The sequence below is a fragment of the Mirounga angustirostris genome, unplaced genomic scaffold (assembly GCF_029215605.1).
Source record: "Mirounga angustirostris isolate CCGP_5_RB_7025 unplaced genomic scaffold, mMirAng1.0.hap1 SCAF_7, whole genome shotgun sequence".
NCBI classification, from domain to species: Eukaryota; Metazoa; Chordata; class Mammalia; order Carnivora; family Phocidae; genus Mirounga; species Mirounga angustirostris.
Window position 1 is genome coordinate 62,909,394 of NW_026991715.1, and position 18,795 is coordinate 62,928,188.

At 38.2% G+C, this 18,795-nt stretch overlaps 1 protein-coding gene across 14 annotated transcripts in view; it reads left to right on the forward strand.

The window, feature by feature from the left end:
- ATG10 (autophagy related 10) overlaps positions 1 to 18,795 on the forward strand; it is a 232,731-nt gene that overhangs the window by 128,858 nt on the left and 85,078 nt on the right. For all 14 annotated transcript variants that reach the window (XR_010413111.1, XM_064596329.1, XM_064596325.1 and 11 more), the window contains one exon: positions 16,318 to 16,456. Coding sequence is in view for 13 of the 14 variants with exons in the window: in XM_064596329.1 (XP_064452399.1) it covers positions 16,318 to 16,456 (139 nt within the window). In the remaining variant the exon portion in view is untranslated. The remainder of the gene's footprint in view (positions 1 to 16,317; positions 16,457 to 18,795) is intronic.

The following is an 18,795-nucleotide window of genomic DNA, read 5'->3' on the forward strand; positions in this document are numbered from 1 at the left end:
AGAAGTTTGGGGCTGGAACCCAAGAATACAAATGTTTAACATTCCCTACCCCCTCAAATGTGATGGTCTTTGCTGAGTGAAGGAGAAAAACACAGAAAAAATGTAAACTGATGCTGGTTTTTCTTATGTGACAAGCAAAGGGGAACTCTGAATAGAATCACATTTGACTGATTCTGAAGCCCAGAATACCAGGTAAAAGTCTTTCCGTCTTTGTCCACCTAGTCATGATTCCCCCAAGGAATGTCTGATTTTAAAATCCCTTATCTTGCTAACCCTTTTTGCTTATACCTGCTCAGGAATCCTAAAAAGTAGGTTACAAGAACCAAACTTTTCTTTTAAGAAGTCTTTCTGAGCGCTTCTGATTTTTTCTCAGAAAACAATGCTATTTATATATTGTTCTCATGTCAGGGCTAATTGTCATTGGCATCTGATAGGTGCTATTAAACATTATTACTGTTCCCTCCCACCAGGGGAGCTGTGTTCTCTGGCATGGAATATAAGAGGCAGCCTCTTCCACAGTCAGCTTTTACTATCCGATGTGCTAGCTGTCCAACTCCAGACTCAAGCTGTCTTGCTGTCTCCTGCACAGTCCTAAAGAAAACAGGGCCTAAGAAGCACAATGGAGCCAGCTGTAAACATTCAGAAAACTGCCAGATGTGCTTTGGCGGGTTTCTGCATCGCCTCCCTCCTGCCTTGCCCTTGAGTATGCCAGGCTGCAGAGGAGGATTTAATCCCGCACAGGAGACAGATTCTTTCTCTCAGTGGGAACCCACATTGGCCATGCTGATGCTAATTCTCTCCCCTCTGAAGAAGCTGGGAGAGCAAAGAATCATGGGTGTTGTTTTTCTTTTTTTAAAAAATCAGGAGGAGGAGTGATAATATTCCTGGGAACAGGGGAAGCATCACTGAGATGCTATCCTTGGGATCATCTTGGTGACCGCCCTTCGTTGTTTTGATGTCACCCTGGGTACTGTAAGACACATGCCTGCCTTGTGTTGAGCCCTCTCTTGCGTACCAGATACTACATTTACAATTGCTGAAAGAATGCCATCACTTGGAAAGGTTCTTGTGAGTCATTTACTCAAAAGCCACAGAGATCATGAAAAAAGTCATTCTAGGAGTAAAGACAGTAAAAAGACCACCCCACTGTAAAACATGTGAAACAAAAAAAGGCCTGCTTTTACTTAAAGTCCCACTTGGATTATTTTTATAATTCACTTTATATATTTTAATAATTAAAATTCTTTCTTTCTTAAGGAATTGATTTTTCATTGGTTTGTCAAAAAGCTTCATCGCTCTGTCACTTTTTAAAAAAAATTTATTTGAGAGAGAGAGTGTGTGCATGAGCGTGGGGAGGTGTGGAGGGGCAAACAGACTTCCCACTGAGCGTGGCACCCAATGTGGGGCTCCACGAGGGGCTCGATCCCAGGAACCAGAGATCATGACCAGACCTTTGAGGCTTAACTGATTGAACAGCCCCGGCAACCTCAGTCTTTATCACTTCTGAAGATACTAAAAGCTGTTGGCTCAAGAAAATCAAGTTTGTTCCATAGCCCATTTTCCCATTGTGGTGAGATGGCTTATGTGTCCACTGATGGATATAGCTGCAGATTGCCTCTGAACCAGAACTGCCCCCTGTCACGCTTTGGCTTCCTGGCTATGATTCTGGCCCATTACTGTTAGGTTTGAATTAAAGACCTGACTGGTAGAAGATAGACAAACAGATTCTCTTTTCCTCAAGGCGACCTTACGAATAAAGCTCGTTACTTAGGTTTACTCAGTAATAGTAATAGAGATTTTTAGTGATAGAAGAAAAATTTTTCTTCCTTCAATTACTTTTCCCTGTAGGCTAAATAGAGATATGGATCTCAATTTCCTAAGCCCAACACACTATTTGGGTTTGATTTCAATAAAATATCTGTGAAGTGTCTTCAGCATGATCCCTATTTAAAGGGATTTACTTGTAAAGCTTAATTCATATCAGATTTTGTAAATGAGAGATCACTGTCAACTTATTGTTAATTGAATTCAATAAAATCGAGGTTTCTATAATTAATGGGAACCACTTAATCTTTTTGCTCCTTGAATAAATGTAATTTTGTAAACATAGGTATCTTCTAATTTAATGAAATAGCAACATTTTGAGGACAACAAAGGTACATGTGACTTCTTTTTTTAGTAACTATTTTTTTTAAAGACTTTATTTATTTATTTGACAGAAAGAGACACAGCGAGAGAGGGAACACAAGCAGGGGGAGTGGGAGAGGGAGAAGCAGGCTTCCCGCGGAGCAGGGAGCCCGATGCGGGGCTCGATCCCAGGACCCTGGGGTCATGACCTGAGCCAAAGGCAGAAGCTTAACGACTGAGCCACCCAGGTGCCCCCTCTAGTAACTCTTAAATCAAGTTACACATACCTAAATCCTTCTTTAAAAACATAATAAAAGAAAAAAAATATTAACAAACTTACTAAAAATATTACTATTAATCTTATATTGTCCAGAACATCAGTGCAAATCAAGTATGGTAATAATTAAGAAGGGGCATACTACAGTACAAAGAGCAATGGTTTCAGTGTTTCCACATGGTTATAGGCCTACCTGTGCCTCTAACTAGGAGTGGCATTGGGTAAACCACCCACCTTTCTGGGCTTTGTTGTTGAGTGCTGGGCTAGATGAAATGATTCAAGTTCCTTTCACTGTTAGAGTTCCAAGAGTTCTTTATCCTGCACATGGTTTCAGAAGACTTTGTTATCTATTTTTTTTATTTTGGAGAATTTAGAATATTAACAAAAGTAGACAGAATGGTATAATAATGAATACTAATGGACTCATTAAGCAACCCCAACAGTTACCACTCCATGGCCAATCATGCCCCTGCTATACCTCCACCCACAGACCCCTCTCCTGTGTTATTGTAAAACAAATCTCAGACATTAGCCTGTCTTTATTAACCTGATCCCTCTGCCATCTGTATTGTTAGCACCTGCGTTGTTAGAAATTTTAATTCATTTTTAACAAGACTCAAATTGCCTCACTATCTTTCCTTTTCATTTTTTAATAGAAATATTTTAGTTAACCATAGGTTCACATGCAGTAATAAGAAGTAATCAGAAAGATCCCAAGTACTTTTTACTGAGTTTCCCCCACAGGTAATATCTTGTGAAACTATTGTATAATATCACAAGTAGGATACTGGCATTGATACAATCCACTAATCTTATTTGGATTTCCCAGTTTTGCTTGTGTGTGTGTGTGTGTGTGTGTGTATTTGGTCTTTACAATTTTATCACATGTTGGTTCACATATCCACCACCAGAGTCAAGATACAGAACAGTTCCATCACTACGAGGATTCCTCATGTTGCCCTTTGGTAACACTAATCCACCTCCCTGTGCCCACCTCCTAACACTAATCTGATCTCTGCTCTTCATTTCTAAAATTCTGTCATTCAAAAATCTTATATGAATGGAATTATATAGTCTGTAGCCTTTTTGGATTGGCTTTATCACTTACATAATTCTCAGTAGAGTCACCAAAGTAGTTGTGTGTATCAATAGTTTGCTCTGTTGAAGAAGTAAAAACCAACACCACAGAAATACGAGCAAGTATAAGAAAATATTATGAAAAATTATATGCCAACAAATTGGACAACCTAGAAGAAATGGATAAATTCCCAAAACTGAAGAAGGAAGAAATAGAAAATTTGAACAGACCAATTACCAGCAATGAAATTGAGCCAGTATCAAAAAACTCCAATAAACCAAAGTCCAGGACCAGATAGTTTCACAGGTGAATTCTACCAAACATTTAAAGAAGAGTTAATACCTATTCTTCTCCAACTATTCCAAAAAATAGAAGAGGAATTCAACAAGGCCAGTATTATCCTGATCCAAAGCCAGATAAAGACACCACAAAAAAAGAGAACTACAGGCCAATATCTCTGATGAACATGGATGCAAAAATCCTCAACAAAATACTAGCAAACCAAATCCAACAGTACATTTAAAAAAAATCATTCACCACAATCAAGTGGGATTTATTCCTGGGATGCAAGAGTGGTTCAGTATTCACAAATCAGTCAACTTGATACATCACATCAACAAGAGAAAGGATAGAATCTGAGTCCAAGATGGCGGATGAGTAGGAGACCTTAATTTCATCTGGTCCCAGGAATTCAGCTACATAGCTATCAAATCATTCTGAACACCTGCAAACTCAGCTGGGGATCGAAGAAAAGAATAGCCACAACTCTATGAATAGAAAAGTGACCACTTTCTGCAATGTAGGAGGCGTGGAGAAATGAATCTGAGGCAATATATGGGAAGATAGACCCCAGGGGGAGGGAGACTTTGTCAGCCAGCTACCAGCAAGTGATAGAGCAGCAGAGCACAAAATCAGAACTTTTAAAAGTCTGCTCCAGTGAGGGACATTGCTCAGGCTGCTAAGCAGGGACGGAGCCCTAGCTGGGACAGTGTGGTCTCAGGATCCTTGGGGTCACAGGAAGACCGGGGGTGTCTGAGAGCAGCAGAGCTCCTAGGCATCAGATCGAGGAAGCTGGCTGCAAAGAGTGAGCCCAGGAGTGGGCTCTTAGCTCGGGGTTGCCATAAACTGTGGACCACAGCACAGTTAGGCCACTACTCTGAGCAGGGACCCAACAAGCAGCAGAACCAGCGAGACCCCCATTCCTCCCCTGGGAGGAGCAGCATGGGAGTGCGCCACAGGAGTCTGCAGGGTTTGGAGACTCAAAATGGGGTCGCATGCCTGAGATAGAGCAGGAAGTATGGCTGGACACCAGGGAGACAGGAGTGATTGACTGCTTTTCTCTGAGGAGACACTGAGGAGTGGGGCCCCAAGCTTTCGGCTCTGGGGCCAGAGATTGGGAGGCCGCCATTTTCTTTCTCATCCTCTAAACTGCAAAAATGGCACATAGAGCAATCCGGAGCAGATTACTTAGCTGGGCCCTCTGGCAAGGGCGGTATAGTTCCGCCTCGGGTAAATACACTTGATAATCAGCACAACAGGCCACTCCCCCAGAAGATCAGCGAGAATAACCAGCCAAAACCAAGTTTACCGTTCAATGAGAAATGCAAAACTGCAGCTCTAGGGGAATACAGCAAGTGGAATTCATGGCTTTTTTTTTTTTTTTTTAACTTTTTCAACCATTTCTTATTTTATCAACTCCTTTTTAAAATCCTTTTTTTTTTTTTTTTAAGATTTTATTTATTTATTTGACAGAGATAGTGAGAGCAGGAACACAAGCAGGGGGAGTGGGAGAAGGAGAAGCAGGCTTCCCGCTGAGCAGGGAGCCTGATGCAGGGCTCGATCCCAGGACCCTGGGATCATGACCTGAGCCGAAGGCAGACGCTTAACAACTGAGCCACCCAGGTGCCCCTAAAATCCTTTTTAATTTTCATTTTTACAGTTACATTCTAGCCCTTCATTGTATTTAATGTTATTTTTGTGTGTATATATATATATATATATATATATATAAGTTTTTCTTCCTTTACAATTTTGGGATGCAGTTTCTTCTAACAGAACAAAATACACCCAAAATCTAGTGTATAGCTCTGTTCTATTCACCTGTCTGATCATACTGTCTTTTTTTGTTGTTGTTTTTCTTTCTCTTTTTTTTCTTTTTCTTCTTTCTTTTTGTGTTGTTAAAGTCTTTTTAAATTTTCATCTTTACAGTTACATTCTATCCTTTCAATGTATTTAGTTTTATTTTCATATATATAAATTTTTCTTTCTTTACAATTTTGAGATGTAGTTTCTTCTAACAAACTGATCAAAATACACTCAGGAGATAGTGTATTGCTCTGTTCTGTTCACCTGTTGATAGTCCTTCCTTTTTTGTTGTTGCTGTATGTTTTGTTTTTCTCTTGTTCTTTTAATTTCCATTTTTACAGTATGTTCTATCCTTTCATTGTATTTAACTGTATTTTTATACATATGTAAGTTTTTCTTTCTTTACAGTTTTGGGATCTAGTTTTCTAAAAAAACAGACCAAATTATACACAGAATCCAGTGTATTGCTCTATTCTGCTCACCTTTCTGATTACACTCTCTCTCTCTCTCTTTTCTTTTTTTTTTTTTTTCTTTTCCCCAGTTTAGGATATCATCTGATTTGCTTAGTGTATATTTCTCTGGGGCCATTGTTGCCATTTTAGTATTTTGTTCTCTCATTCATCTATTCTTCTCTGGACAGAATGACAAGATGGAAAAACTCAACCTCAAAAAAGAGAACAAGAGGCAGTACTGACTGCCAGGGACCTAATCAGTATGGACATAAGTAAGATGTCAGAAATAGAGTTCAGAATAATGATTATAAAGATACTAGCTGGAGTTGAAAAAAAGCATAGAAGACACTAGAAAATTCCTTTCTGGAGAAATAAAATAACTAAAATCTAGCCAAGTTAGAATCAAAAAGGCTATTGATGAAATTCATTAAAAAATGGAGGCTCTAACTGCTAGGATAAATGAGGCAGAAGAGAGAAGTAATGAAATAGAAGATCAAACGATGGAGAATAAAGAAGCTGAGAAAAAGAGAAACAACTGGATCATGAGGGGAGAATTTGAGAGAGAAGTGATAAGTGATACCATAAAGTGAAACAATATTAGAATAATTGGGATCGCAGAAGAAGAGGAAAGTGGGGGAGAGAAGGTATATGGGAGCAAATTATAGCAGAGAACTTCCCTAATCTGGGGGAGGAAACAGGCATCAAAATCCAGGAGGCACAGAGAACCCCTCCCCCCAAATATCAATAAAAATAGGTCAACATCACTATTATATGTAATAGTGAAACTTACAAATCTCAGAGACAAAGAGAAAATCCTGAAAGCAGCTCAGGACAAGAGATAAGTAACCTACAAGGGTAGAAACATTAAACTGGCAGCAGACCTATCCACAGAGACCTGGTGTGCCAAAAAGGACTGGCATGATATATTCAGGGTGGTAAATGAGAAAAACATGCAGCCAAGAATACTTTATCCAACTAGGATGTTATTCAAAATAGGAGTGATAAGAAGCTTCCAGGACAAACAAAAACTTAAAGAATTTGTGATCACCAAACCAGCCCTATAAAAAATATTAAAAGGGATCCTCTAAGCAAAGAGAGAGCCCAAAAGTTAACATAGACCGGAAGGGAACAGAGGCAATATAAAGTAACAGTCATTTTACAGGCAATACAATGCACTAAATTCATATCTTTCAGTAGTTACTCTGAATGTAAATGGGCTAAGTACCCCAATGAAAAGACACAGGTTATTAGATTTGATTAAAAAACAAGAGCCATTGATATGCCGTCTGCAAGAGACTCATTTTAGACCAAAAGACACCTCCAGATGGAAAGTGAGGGGTGGAAACCATTTATCATGCAAATGGACCTCAAAAGAAAGCTGGGGTGGCAATCCTTATATCAGACAAATTAGACTTTAAACGAAAGACTATAATAAAAGATGAGGAAGGACACTATATCATAATTAAAGGGTCTATCCAACAAGAAGATCTAACAATTGAAAATATTTATGCTCCTAACATGGGAGAAGCCAAATATATAGCCAATTAATATCAAAATCAAAGAAACACATCAATAATAATACAATAATTGTAGGGGACTTTAACGCCCGCCTCACTGCAGTGGACAGATCATCTAAGCAGAAGATCAACAAAGAAATAAGGGCTTTGAATGACACAGTGGACCAGATGGACTTCACAGATATATTCAGAACATTCCATCCTAAAGCAATAGAATACCATGCACATGGAACATTCTCCAGAATAGATCACATCCTGGATCACAAATCAGGTCTCAACGGGTGCCAAAAGTTAGGGATCATTCCCTGCATATTTTTGGACCACAATGTTTTGAAACTGGAACTGAATCACAAGAGGAAATTTGGAAAGAACTCAAATACATAGAGGCTAAAGAGTATCCGACTAAAGAATGAATGGGTCAACCAGAAAATTAAAGAAGAATTTAAAAAATTCATGGAGGGGCGCCTGGGTGGCTCAATTGTTAAGCGTCTGCCTTTGGCTCAGGTCGTGATCCCAGGGTCCTGGGATGGAGCCCCTCCTTGGGCTCCCTGCTCGCCAGGAAGCCTGCTTCTCCACCTCCCACTGCCCCTGCTTGTGTTCCTTCTCTTGCTGTGTCTCTCTCTTTCAAATAAATAAATAAAATCTTTAAAAAAAATTCATGGAAACAAATGAAAATGAATACACAACTGTTCAAAACCTTTGGGATGCAGTAAAGGCAGTCCTAAGAGGGAAGTATATAGCAATACAAGCCTTTCTCAAGAAACAAGAAAGGTCTCAAATACACAACCTAACCTTACACCTAAAGGAGCTGGAGAAAGAACAGCAAATAAAGCCTAAACCCAGCAGAAGAAGAGAAATAATAAAGATAAGAGCAGAAATCAATGAAATAGAAATCAAAAGAACAGTAGAACAGATCAACGAAACTAGAAGCTTGTTCTTTGAAAGAATTAATAAGGTTGATAAACCCCTGGCAAGACTTATCAAAAAGAAAAGAGAAAGGACCCAAGTAAATAAAATCATGAATGAAAGAGGAGAGATCACAACCAACACCAAAGAAATAACAATTATAAGAACATATTATGAGTAACTACATGCCAACAAATTAGACAATGTGAAAGAAATGGATACATTCCTGGAGAGTAGAAACGACCAAAACTGAACCAGGAAGAAATAGAAAACCTGAATAGGCCCATAACCAGCGAGGAAATTGAAGTAGTAATAAAAAATCTCCCAACAAACAAGAGCCCAGGGCTGGATGACTTCCCAGGGGAAATTCTACCAAACATTTAAAGAAGAAATAATACCTATTCTTCTGAAGCTGTTTCAAAAAATAGAAATGGAAAGAAAACTTCCAAACTCTTTCTATGAGGTCAGCATTACCTTGATCCCAAAACCAGACAAACACCCCACCAAAAAGGAGAATTACAGACCAATATCCCTGATGAACATGAATGCAAAAATTCTGACCAAAATACTAGCCAATAGGATCCAATAGTACATTAAAAGGATTATTCACCCAGGATTTATTCCTGGGCTGCAAGGTTGGTTCAACATCTGCAAATCAATCAATGTGATACACTACATAAATAAAAGGAAGGACTAGAACCATAGGATCCTCTCAATAGATGCAGAAAAAGCATTTGACAAAGTACAGCATCCTTTCTTTTTTTTTTTTTAAAGATTTTATTTATTTATTTGACAGAGAGAGACACAACGAGAGAGGGAACACAAGCAGGGGGAGTGGGAGAGGGAGAAGCATGCTTCCTGCCGAGCAGGGAGCCCGACGCAGGGTTCAATTCCAGGAGCCTGGGATCATGACCTGAGCTGAAGGCAGATGCTCAACTCAACAACCAAGCCACCCAGGCGCCCCTACAGTATTCTTTCTTGATTAAAACTCTTCCCAGTGTAGGGATGGAGGGAACATACCTCAATATCATAAAAGCCACCTATGAAAAGCCCACAGCGAATATCATTTTCAATGGGAAAAAACTGAGAGCTTTTTCCCTAAGGTCAGGAACGTGGCAGGGATGTCCACTCTCACCACTGCTATTCAGCGTAGTACTAGAAGTCCTAGCCTCAGCAATCAGACAACAAAAAGAAATCAAAGGCATCCGAATCAGCAAAGAAGAAGTCAAACTCTCGTTCTTTGCAGATGACGTAATACTGTGTGTGGAAAACCCAAAAGACTCCACCCCAAAATTGCTAGAACTTGTACAGGAATTCAGTAAAGTGGCAGGATATAAAATCAATGCACTGAAATCCGTTGCATTCCTATATACTAACAATGAGACAGAAGAAAGAGAAATTAAGGAGTCAATCCCTTTGCAATTGCACCCCAAACCATAAGATACCTAGGAATAAACCTAACCAAAGAGGCAAAGGATCTGTACTCAGAAAACCATCAACACTCATGAAAAAAATTGAGGAAGACACAAAGAAATGGAAAAACGTTCCATGCTCATGGATTGGAAGAACAAATATTGTGAAAATGTCAATGCTACCTAGAGCAATCTATATATTCAATGCAATTCCTATCAAAATACCATCACCTTTTTTCACAGAGCTGGAACAAATAATCCTAAAATTTGTATGGAACCAGAAAAGACCCCAAATACCCAGAGGAATGTTGAAAAAGAAGACCAAAACTGGTGACATCACAAATCTGGACTTCAAGCTCTGTTACAAACCTGTAATCATCAAGACAGTATGGTACTGGCACAAAAACAGACACATAGATCAGTGTAACAGAATAGAAAGCCCAGAAATGCACCCTCAACTCTATGATCAACTAATCTTCAAAAAAGCAGGAAAGAATATCCAATAGAAAAAAGAGTCTCTTCAACAAATGGTGTTGGGAAAATTGGACAGCCACATGCAGAAGAATGAAACTGGGCCATTTCCTTACACCACACACAAAAATAGATTCAATATGGATGAAAGACCTAAATGTGAGACAGGGATCCATCAAAATCCTAGAGGAGAACACAGGCAGCAACCTTTGTGACCTCGGCTGCAGCAACTTCTTGCTAGACACATCTCCAAAGGCAAGGGAAACAAAGACAAAAATGAAGGTACTTCATCAAGATAAGCTTCTGCACAGCAATGGAAACAATCAGCAAAACTAAAAGGCAACCTACTGAATGGGAGAAGATATATGCAAATGACATATCTGATAAAGGGTTAGTATCCAAAATACATAAAAAAACTGATACAATTCAATACCTAAAGACAAATAATCCAATTAAAAAATGGGCAAAGAACACGAACGGACATTTCTCCAAAGAAGACATACAAATGACCAACAGACACATGAAAAAATGCTCAACATCACTCAGCATCAGGGAAATACAGATCAAAACTACAATGAGCTACCACCTCACACCAGTCAGAATCACTAAAATTAACAAGTCAGGAAACGACAGATGTTGGCGGGGATGTGGAGAAGGGGGAACCCTCTTACACCATTGGTGGGAATGCAAGCTGGTACAGCCACTCTGGAAAACAGGATGGAGGTTCCTCAAAAAGTTGAAAATAGAGCTACCATATGATCCAGCAATTGCACTACTGGGTATTTACCCCAAAGATACAAATGTAGTGATATGAAGGGGTACGTGCACCGCAATGTTCATCACAGCAATGTCCACAATAGCCAAACTATGGAAAGAGCCAAGATGTCCATCAACAGATGAATGGATAAAGAAGATGTATGTGTGTGTATATATATATATACACACACATACATCCGCACACACCCCACACACATATATGTTATATACATATATATACACACATATCCATATATATATACATACACATTATATACATATATATACGCGCAACGGAATATTATGCAGCCATCAAAAAATGAAATCTTGCCATTTGCAACAATGTGGATGGAACTAGAGGGTATTATATAGCTAAGCAATATAAGTCAGTCAGAGAAAGACAAATACCATATGATTTCGCTCATATGTGGGATTTTAGAAACCAAATAAACAAAGGGAAAAAAGAGAGATACACACACAAACCAAGAAACAGACTCTTAACTATAGAGAACAAACTGATGATGACCAGAGGGGAAGTGGGTGAAATAGTTGATGGGGATTAAAGAGTATGCTCATTATAAAAAGCAGTGAGTAATGTAGAGATTTGTTGAATCACTATTTTGTACACCTGAAACTAAAATAACACTGTATGTTAACTATATTGGAATTAAAATAAAAAGCTTAATAAAAATGAAAGCAAAAAAAAATAGTTTGCTCTTTTGATTGCTGAGTAATGTGGAATGATGTATCACAGGTTAGCCATGACCTTTTGAAAGACATTTGAAACATTTCAAGTTTTGGGCTATTCTGAATAAAACTGCTGTGAACATTTGTGTACAGGTTTTTCATTTCTCTGGGATAAATGCCCATGAGTGTAATTGGTGGGTTGTATGTTAATTACATGTTTAGTTTGTAAGAAATTGCCGTATGATTTTATAGTCTAAGCAGCAGTGTGTGAATGATCTAGTTTCTCTGCATCTCTTCCAGCATTAGAAGGTGTCACTATTTGTTATTTTAGCCATTCTGATAGATACATAGTGATATCTCCTTGTAGTTTTAATTTGCTTAATGGCTTACTTTCCATTTGTTTGTCATTTTTGGTGATCTTTTGCATTTTTACTCCTCCATTTACTTCTTTTTGGACCTTGCGGTGGGGATGGTGTTGCTGGTGAATTAACTGTGAAGTTTGTTGTAGAATACTTAGATGGGAGGAAACAGGTCTGCTCCTGAAATAGAAAGTATTGCTCACTATGATTCTCAGCTCTGTGTTAGAGTCTCTGGGAGTACAAAGACGAATAAGATAAGAACCTTAGTCTAATACCATCTGGCACTTTCAGAACGGGAAGCAGAAAAGATGTAGAAGTTTGAGATCTCCAAATTGCATAACATTTGCATGGGCATCATAAAGGTCACTGTGAATGATGGATAGATCCTGGCAGACACAGGCCAAGGATTCAAATTCATTTAATATGAGTTAAGGATGCAAAAATGTCTTTGCCCACAGGTAGCTGCCCAGAGTGAGGGACTGGGAAACACAGCAGCCCTCCCAGTGAGAGGAGTGCTCAAACACTCCTGACTTCAAACCCCACAGAGGTACTCCTGCTGATGAGAATAGTGATTAGAGTGAGACTTCTCATGGCTCTTCAGGAAGCTTGTTCTGTCTGTCCTCTCTCTCTTATTCCTTGGGCCTCCTAACTGTTCCAGAGAAACTGGATTTATGTCCAATTGATCACCACTGGCAGGTACCTGGTGTCAACCCCAGTGCATACCTGAGTGTTGAATTTGAGTTTAAGTGAACGAGATTCTTTCTAGGAATTTCATCCTCCCTAACAGGACTGAGTCTCAGGTAGTCTATATCTGCAGTCTGCTGCATAAATTAATGACCCACTTCAGTATTTGCTAAGAATTGGACAGCGATTGTCTAAGGAGAGAAATAGCTCAATAGAGAATAAGGAATAAACATACACAGAAATTTAATTTATGGTAAAGGTGGCATTAAGAAGCAACGGGGAAAAGAGGGACTATTAGAAATCCTCTGGGAAAAATTCTTACCTCACACCATATACAAAAACAAAATTCAGATGGACTAATGATCTAAATGTAAAGTTAAAAACAGAATAAAGTTTAACATTTAAAAAATTTTTAAGGGTGAGGTGGGCCAAAGTAGGAGGTCTTTTAATGAAGGTGGGTAACTCAGAATCTGCAGAGAAAATGTACGGATTTTACTACATAAAAGTGAAAAAAAATCTTTATGATAAAATAAGAAACGAAGTTAAAAAGAAAACTTAATGAAAATGTTATTTGTATATATATGTACATACTTATTAATATCACACATATCTTTGCACATCTTTGTTTTTCTGTGATGCAGAAGGATATATCTATATCCTATAAAAGTTATTTCTAATATACAAAGAATTTATATAATTCCATAAGAAAAGTGCAAACTAAATATCAAAAAAATAGGCAAAGGGTAGGAACAGGCAAATCACAGAAGAATGCAAATTACCAATAAACATATTAATAGATATTCACTTTTACTAGTAATCAAGAAACTAGAATTTAAAACCAAAAAATGCAGGGCGCCTGGGTGGTTCAGTTGGTTAAATGTCTGACTCTTGATTTTGGCATAGGTCATGATCTCGGGGCTGTGAGATCTTTCGAGTCCCGAGCCAGGCTTTGTACTCAGCCGGGAGTCAATTTCTCTCTCTCTGCCCCTCCCCCCACTCTCTCCCTGTCTCTTTCTAAATAATAATAATAATAAATCTTAAAAATAAAACCAAAAAAGGACATTTAAAAATTCATCAAATACACAGAAATTAAAAAACAAATAATGTTCAAGTACTTACGGGATATGGGAAAGGACATTCTCCTACATTCTTTCTGGGAATATAAATCGATGCAGTCTTTTTCTGAGGGTAGATTGGCAGTTGTCTGTTGAACTTTAAAACGCACATACTCTTTCATACAATAATGCCCCCTTTAGGAATCTACCACAGAAAAATAGAGGTGTATAAGGATATATATGCTATGATATGTATTACAGTATTAGTTGTAGCAGCAGAAAATTATAATCAACCTAAAATATCTAGCAATATGGAAATGCTAAAAGAAACAAACTATGGCATAGTCATGTAATGGAATACAATAAAGCCATTAAAAGAAAGAGCAAAATCTATAGCATTGATATGGCAGGACATGATAAGATGTCCATGAATGAAAATCAAGGAATATATGTATATGCATCATGATTTTTTTTTTTTTTTTAGAGAGTGTGTGTGTGTGAGGGGGAGAGGGGCAGAGGGGAGAGGGAGAGAGAGAGAATTTTAAGCAGGCTCCATGCCCATTGCGGAGCCTGAGTTGGGACTCAGTCTCACGACCTTGAGATCATGACCTGAGCTGAAATCAAGAGTCACAGGCTTAACTGACTGAGCCACCCAGGCACCCCCATACATCATGAATAAATCTAGGGTGTGTGGGTGGATGTATATGTCTATATGTGATTGTAGGCCAAAAAATTCTAAAAGTCTGGAAAAATACACACTGACCTATTAAAAATGGATACATACCAGAGGTATAGAAGTGCTGGGGTGAGGGGAATTTCACTTTTTATTTTATGTACTTTTACAGTATTTGCAATGATTTTTTTTTCTTTTTTTTTAAGGAGGGATGGGGGCAGGCAGAGGGAGAGGGTGAGAGAATCTGAAGCAGGCTCCACGCTCAGTGTGGAGCCCAACACAGGGCTCCATCTCACACCCCCGAGATCATGACCTGAGCTGAAATCAAGAGTCAGAGGCTTTACTGACTGAGCCACTCAGGTGCCCCTGCAATGATTTTTTATCACGAAGACATAATGCTTTATAATGTTAAAAAAGAAAGGAAATTATAAATGCTAAACAACCTAAGCTTTGACCAAAAAGAAATAATTTGGTTTGAAGAACTGCTTTTAAAGGAGATACAGGTAACTTTGCCTAATGAAAAATCAAATAAACAAACAGAAAAATCTCTTTCTTGCTACTGTATGAACTTTCTGTTTCTGGACTATATATTTCAGTGATTTCTCTCTGGTTATTTAATTCATTGTGTTTAATTGATATGTTTACTGGCGTTTAGTGAAAACTGTTCTGTAAGTATCTTCGGTTGTGATTTATCTAGTGTAGTATCTCCCCCAGTGAATTGACTGTGAGTGGGGAATTAGTAAAGCAGATACAGATCTGGAGAGTAGTCTGTGGCTTTACTTATCTTCACAGGAAACCTTATTTCATATTGATAAAGTTTGAAATCTTTCCTGTAACTCTTTCCTATTGTTCCTTGTTGTTACTGTTTTAATGAGAGGTAGAAATGAGCCAAACCAACCTTCTTCTTTCCTTTTAGTAATTTAATTTCAAAGGAAATTCTTCAACCCGAATCAACCCAAATAAATGAGTGTGGATGGAACCAGATTCTGACTCAACATGTCCAGTTAATTGCTTCCAAACATTAAGATAAATTCCTCAGAAACACCCACAAATAATTTTTAAAAAGTCCCTCAGTAAAGAATGATTAGTGGGAAGTGAGCTGGCTATAACCATGTTTGCTTACAAAAACCGTGTTTAAGTTGGCATTAGTATTTGCCATCTATTCTATCGTAAATATCAAGATTTATCATAGAAATATGCCACAGATAGCACAATAATAAAGAAAACAGACTCATCTCAGGTTTTGAAATGTACCTAACAAACTCAACCTCTTGCAAAATAACTTTCTTATTCAAAATGAAACTGGGAATTGTTCAGCACACAATGAATCATCTTTTGGCAAGTACAATAGAATCTTTAGGGACATTTCACAGCCTCTTGTTCAATTGTTAGGATGTTTTTAGCTTTCACAGGTAGGGAAGAAGGTAGCTTGTATAGCCATCATCTTGTTGCTAAAATTGTACAGTAAAGATTTTTCAGAGTTGCTGTTGCAATAGATCTTTTGCTTTTTTTTTTTTTCCTTCCTGTTTCTTTACCCAGAGCTGCTTTGTCTCTCAAAAACAATCTGGAATTACTTAATGCTAATGTTTTCTGGTTTTACTATTTACCCAGGACTCAAATGTTAAACATTAATGTTGGAAACTCCTTTTTCCTTACCTCATAGTGCTATATTTATTTAACTGTTATTTTGCCAGAAGAAAACCTCCTCTTTCCCTTTCTGTGTTAATGTACTTTTTTTTTTTTTTTTATTGACACACACATTTTGTTTTTGTTTTCAGGAGGCTTTAGAGCTACCCCTGGATGATTTTGAAGTGACTGACACCACAACGGGAAGCGAAGTGATTAAATATGAGTATCATGTCTTATACTCCTGTAGCTACCAAGTGCCTGTGCTTTACTTTAGGGCAAGCTTTTTAGGTAAGACCATGTCGCCTGCTAGATATAAATGCATAACATTTACATATAAGGCAGAAAGCAGATTTAGAAAATTATTCTTGAGAGAAAAAAAAAAATAGAGTTAAAAATAAGAAAACTGTGGGTGAGGTAAGGTTTTACCAGTAAATTTTCTCATGCTTTAGAAAGAGTATCAAGACTTCAGAGTGAATGATATCATCCCAGCCTTAAGTCTGATCTTCAGATTCTTGGCCTCCTGCCCAACGTTGACTAAGCCCCTGGCCCTTTTTCTTTTCCTTAAACAAGTAGGAACAATGTAAAGCTACAATGTTTATGTACTTCTAACTTTACAGTAAAAATGTCTTTCACTCTTAAGCGATTCTGTTAACTCAAAAGCCCCCATGTCTCCTTCCTCAAATGCTAATAATTATTTCAAGAACGGTTTATCAAATAGTTCAAGCTATATTTAAAAATAGCACGAACATTTCCTTCGGCCATCTATACATCTCCAGTGCTGTAGCTTCCTGCCATGCTGTTACTCAACTCATTCCCCTTGCCAAGAAGGTGGAACACCCTGTCTCCTCTGAGGCCTTGGCTAATAAAGCTTATTTAATCAGCAGCCACATGGAGTTCTCACCCAGTAGCGCGGCAATGACTCCCTCTTCTCGTCCTCTGACTAAACCTGGTCAGCATTGCAAGGCCCTGTCTCCCTGGGCTCAGGACAAGAGGAGCTGCCTCCCCAGCCCACCCCCTACCCTGTTTCTCCTTTCCTCTCTGGCCTTATCAGCAGCATTTGCATTTTGAACAGCCTTCTAACTTTTTCTGGGTAGCTAAGACATCTGAATTTAGCCAGTGATATTTTATTTTTAATTAAAAAGTAGCTTAAGCTACTTTGAATGTGTATTTGGTAGATTTAATCACTTGCTGCCTTATATTGTTTAATGGTCTCTAATTTTGCAGTGTTGGCGGTTTAACAAGCACTTAGGATTTAAAACACAAGAACAAATTCTCATAGACTCCCTGGTGAGAAGATTTTAATCTGAGGTGCAGTTCCTAAGAACTGACAATTTGGGGTAAATTTTCAACATGGGACATGGGGAATTGAGGACACTGATAGTTACTAATTCACAAACTCTTGCTGCAGATTTATCCATATGATTATTATAGGCCTTTAAAACACTCACTTTATTGTTGTAATTCTCTTCAGTTTGGAGCCCAGAGGTTAAGGGGGTTTATTGTCAGTGAACTCTGTTACCCTAAAAAGCAGAAGGGGATACATTTATTTACCATGGGGGAGGGGAAATACTTTTCTTGGTTTTGGCTTGCAGTGGCTCTACCTAGTACCTTTCTAGATTCGAAGACGCATCGAGGCTGCAGGTAAAGGAAATAGGACACTACTTCTTCAATACTGTACTTTCCTATAATTAGTATTCACCATAAGCAGTTAATCACCAGAGAAGAGCTCCCAGAGACAAAACAAGTTGTTGAGCTTGTCAGCATTAGGGAGTCGGAGGTGTTGAAACATGACTGCTTCTAGCTGGAAGTGGGTCTTGCCGAGGCTGGTGGATGAGCTCAGACGTGTACTTTGCTCTTATGTGCCAACAGCTCCCCTTACAGTACAGCACAGTGATTGTTCCTGCAAGTCCAATTATATTTTAACGAAATTTGTAGACTTCTTGGGATCTTTTCTTTATGATGGCTTTCTGTTCCTTAAAAAAAAAAGAAAAATAGTAACAAAAAAACAAACAAATACCGCACTTGCTTTCTTGGATGCTATCTATATACTTGTAAGACCCCCTTTATTTATGGTTAATAAAAGAAAACCCCAACAAGTCATTTATTTTACATGGCAGCTTTCCTTGTTCCTCCCTCCCCATTCTGTGTGGTGTGGAATGAGCACTAGGGACTTTTTTAAATTCCAGAATTCATTTAGTATTTATGCAGGTAAATTAAAATATCTAATTTAATTTTTCAAAGCATACTGAATGTTTTCTTGTGGAGGAACATGAAAAATGCTTCTTTCCTTTATCATATTCTAAGAATTTCTTTTCTCTTTTCTACTAACTTAGCCTAATGGATGTTCTAAAAATGTTTCGCCCTTTACTCTGGAGTCATAATTTTTCATTTATTCCCTTTAATCCATTCCCTTTTTCTGCGCTATCTGATTTCTCTGGCCCTCCATCTGTTTGTTAAACAGATCTCTGTCAGTGTGGTGAATGGATTCCTACCATCTTCCTCTTATTCCAGGTCCAGATTTTTCTTTGTCTCATTCTAACAGAGTTCCGACCTAGAAAGAGGATGATTATAAAAATTTCTTGCTCAGGGGTCTTTTTTGTTGCTTCAGAAATAGTTCACTTAGCCCT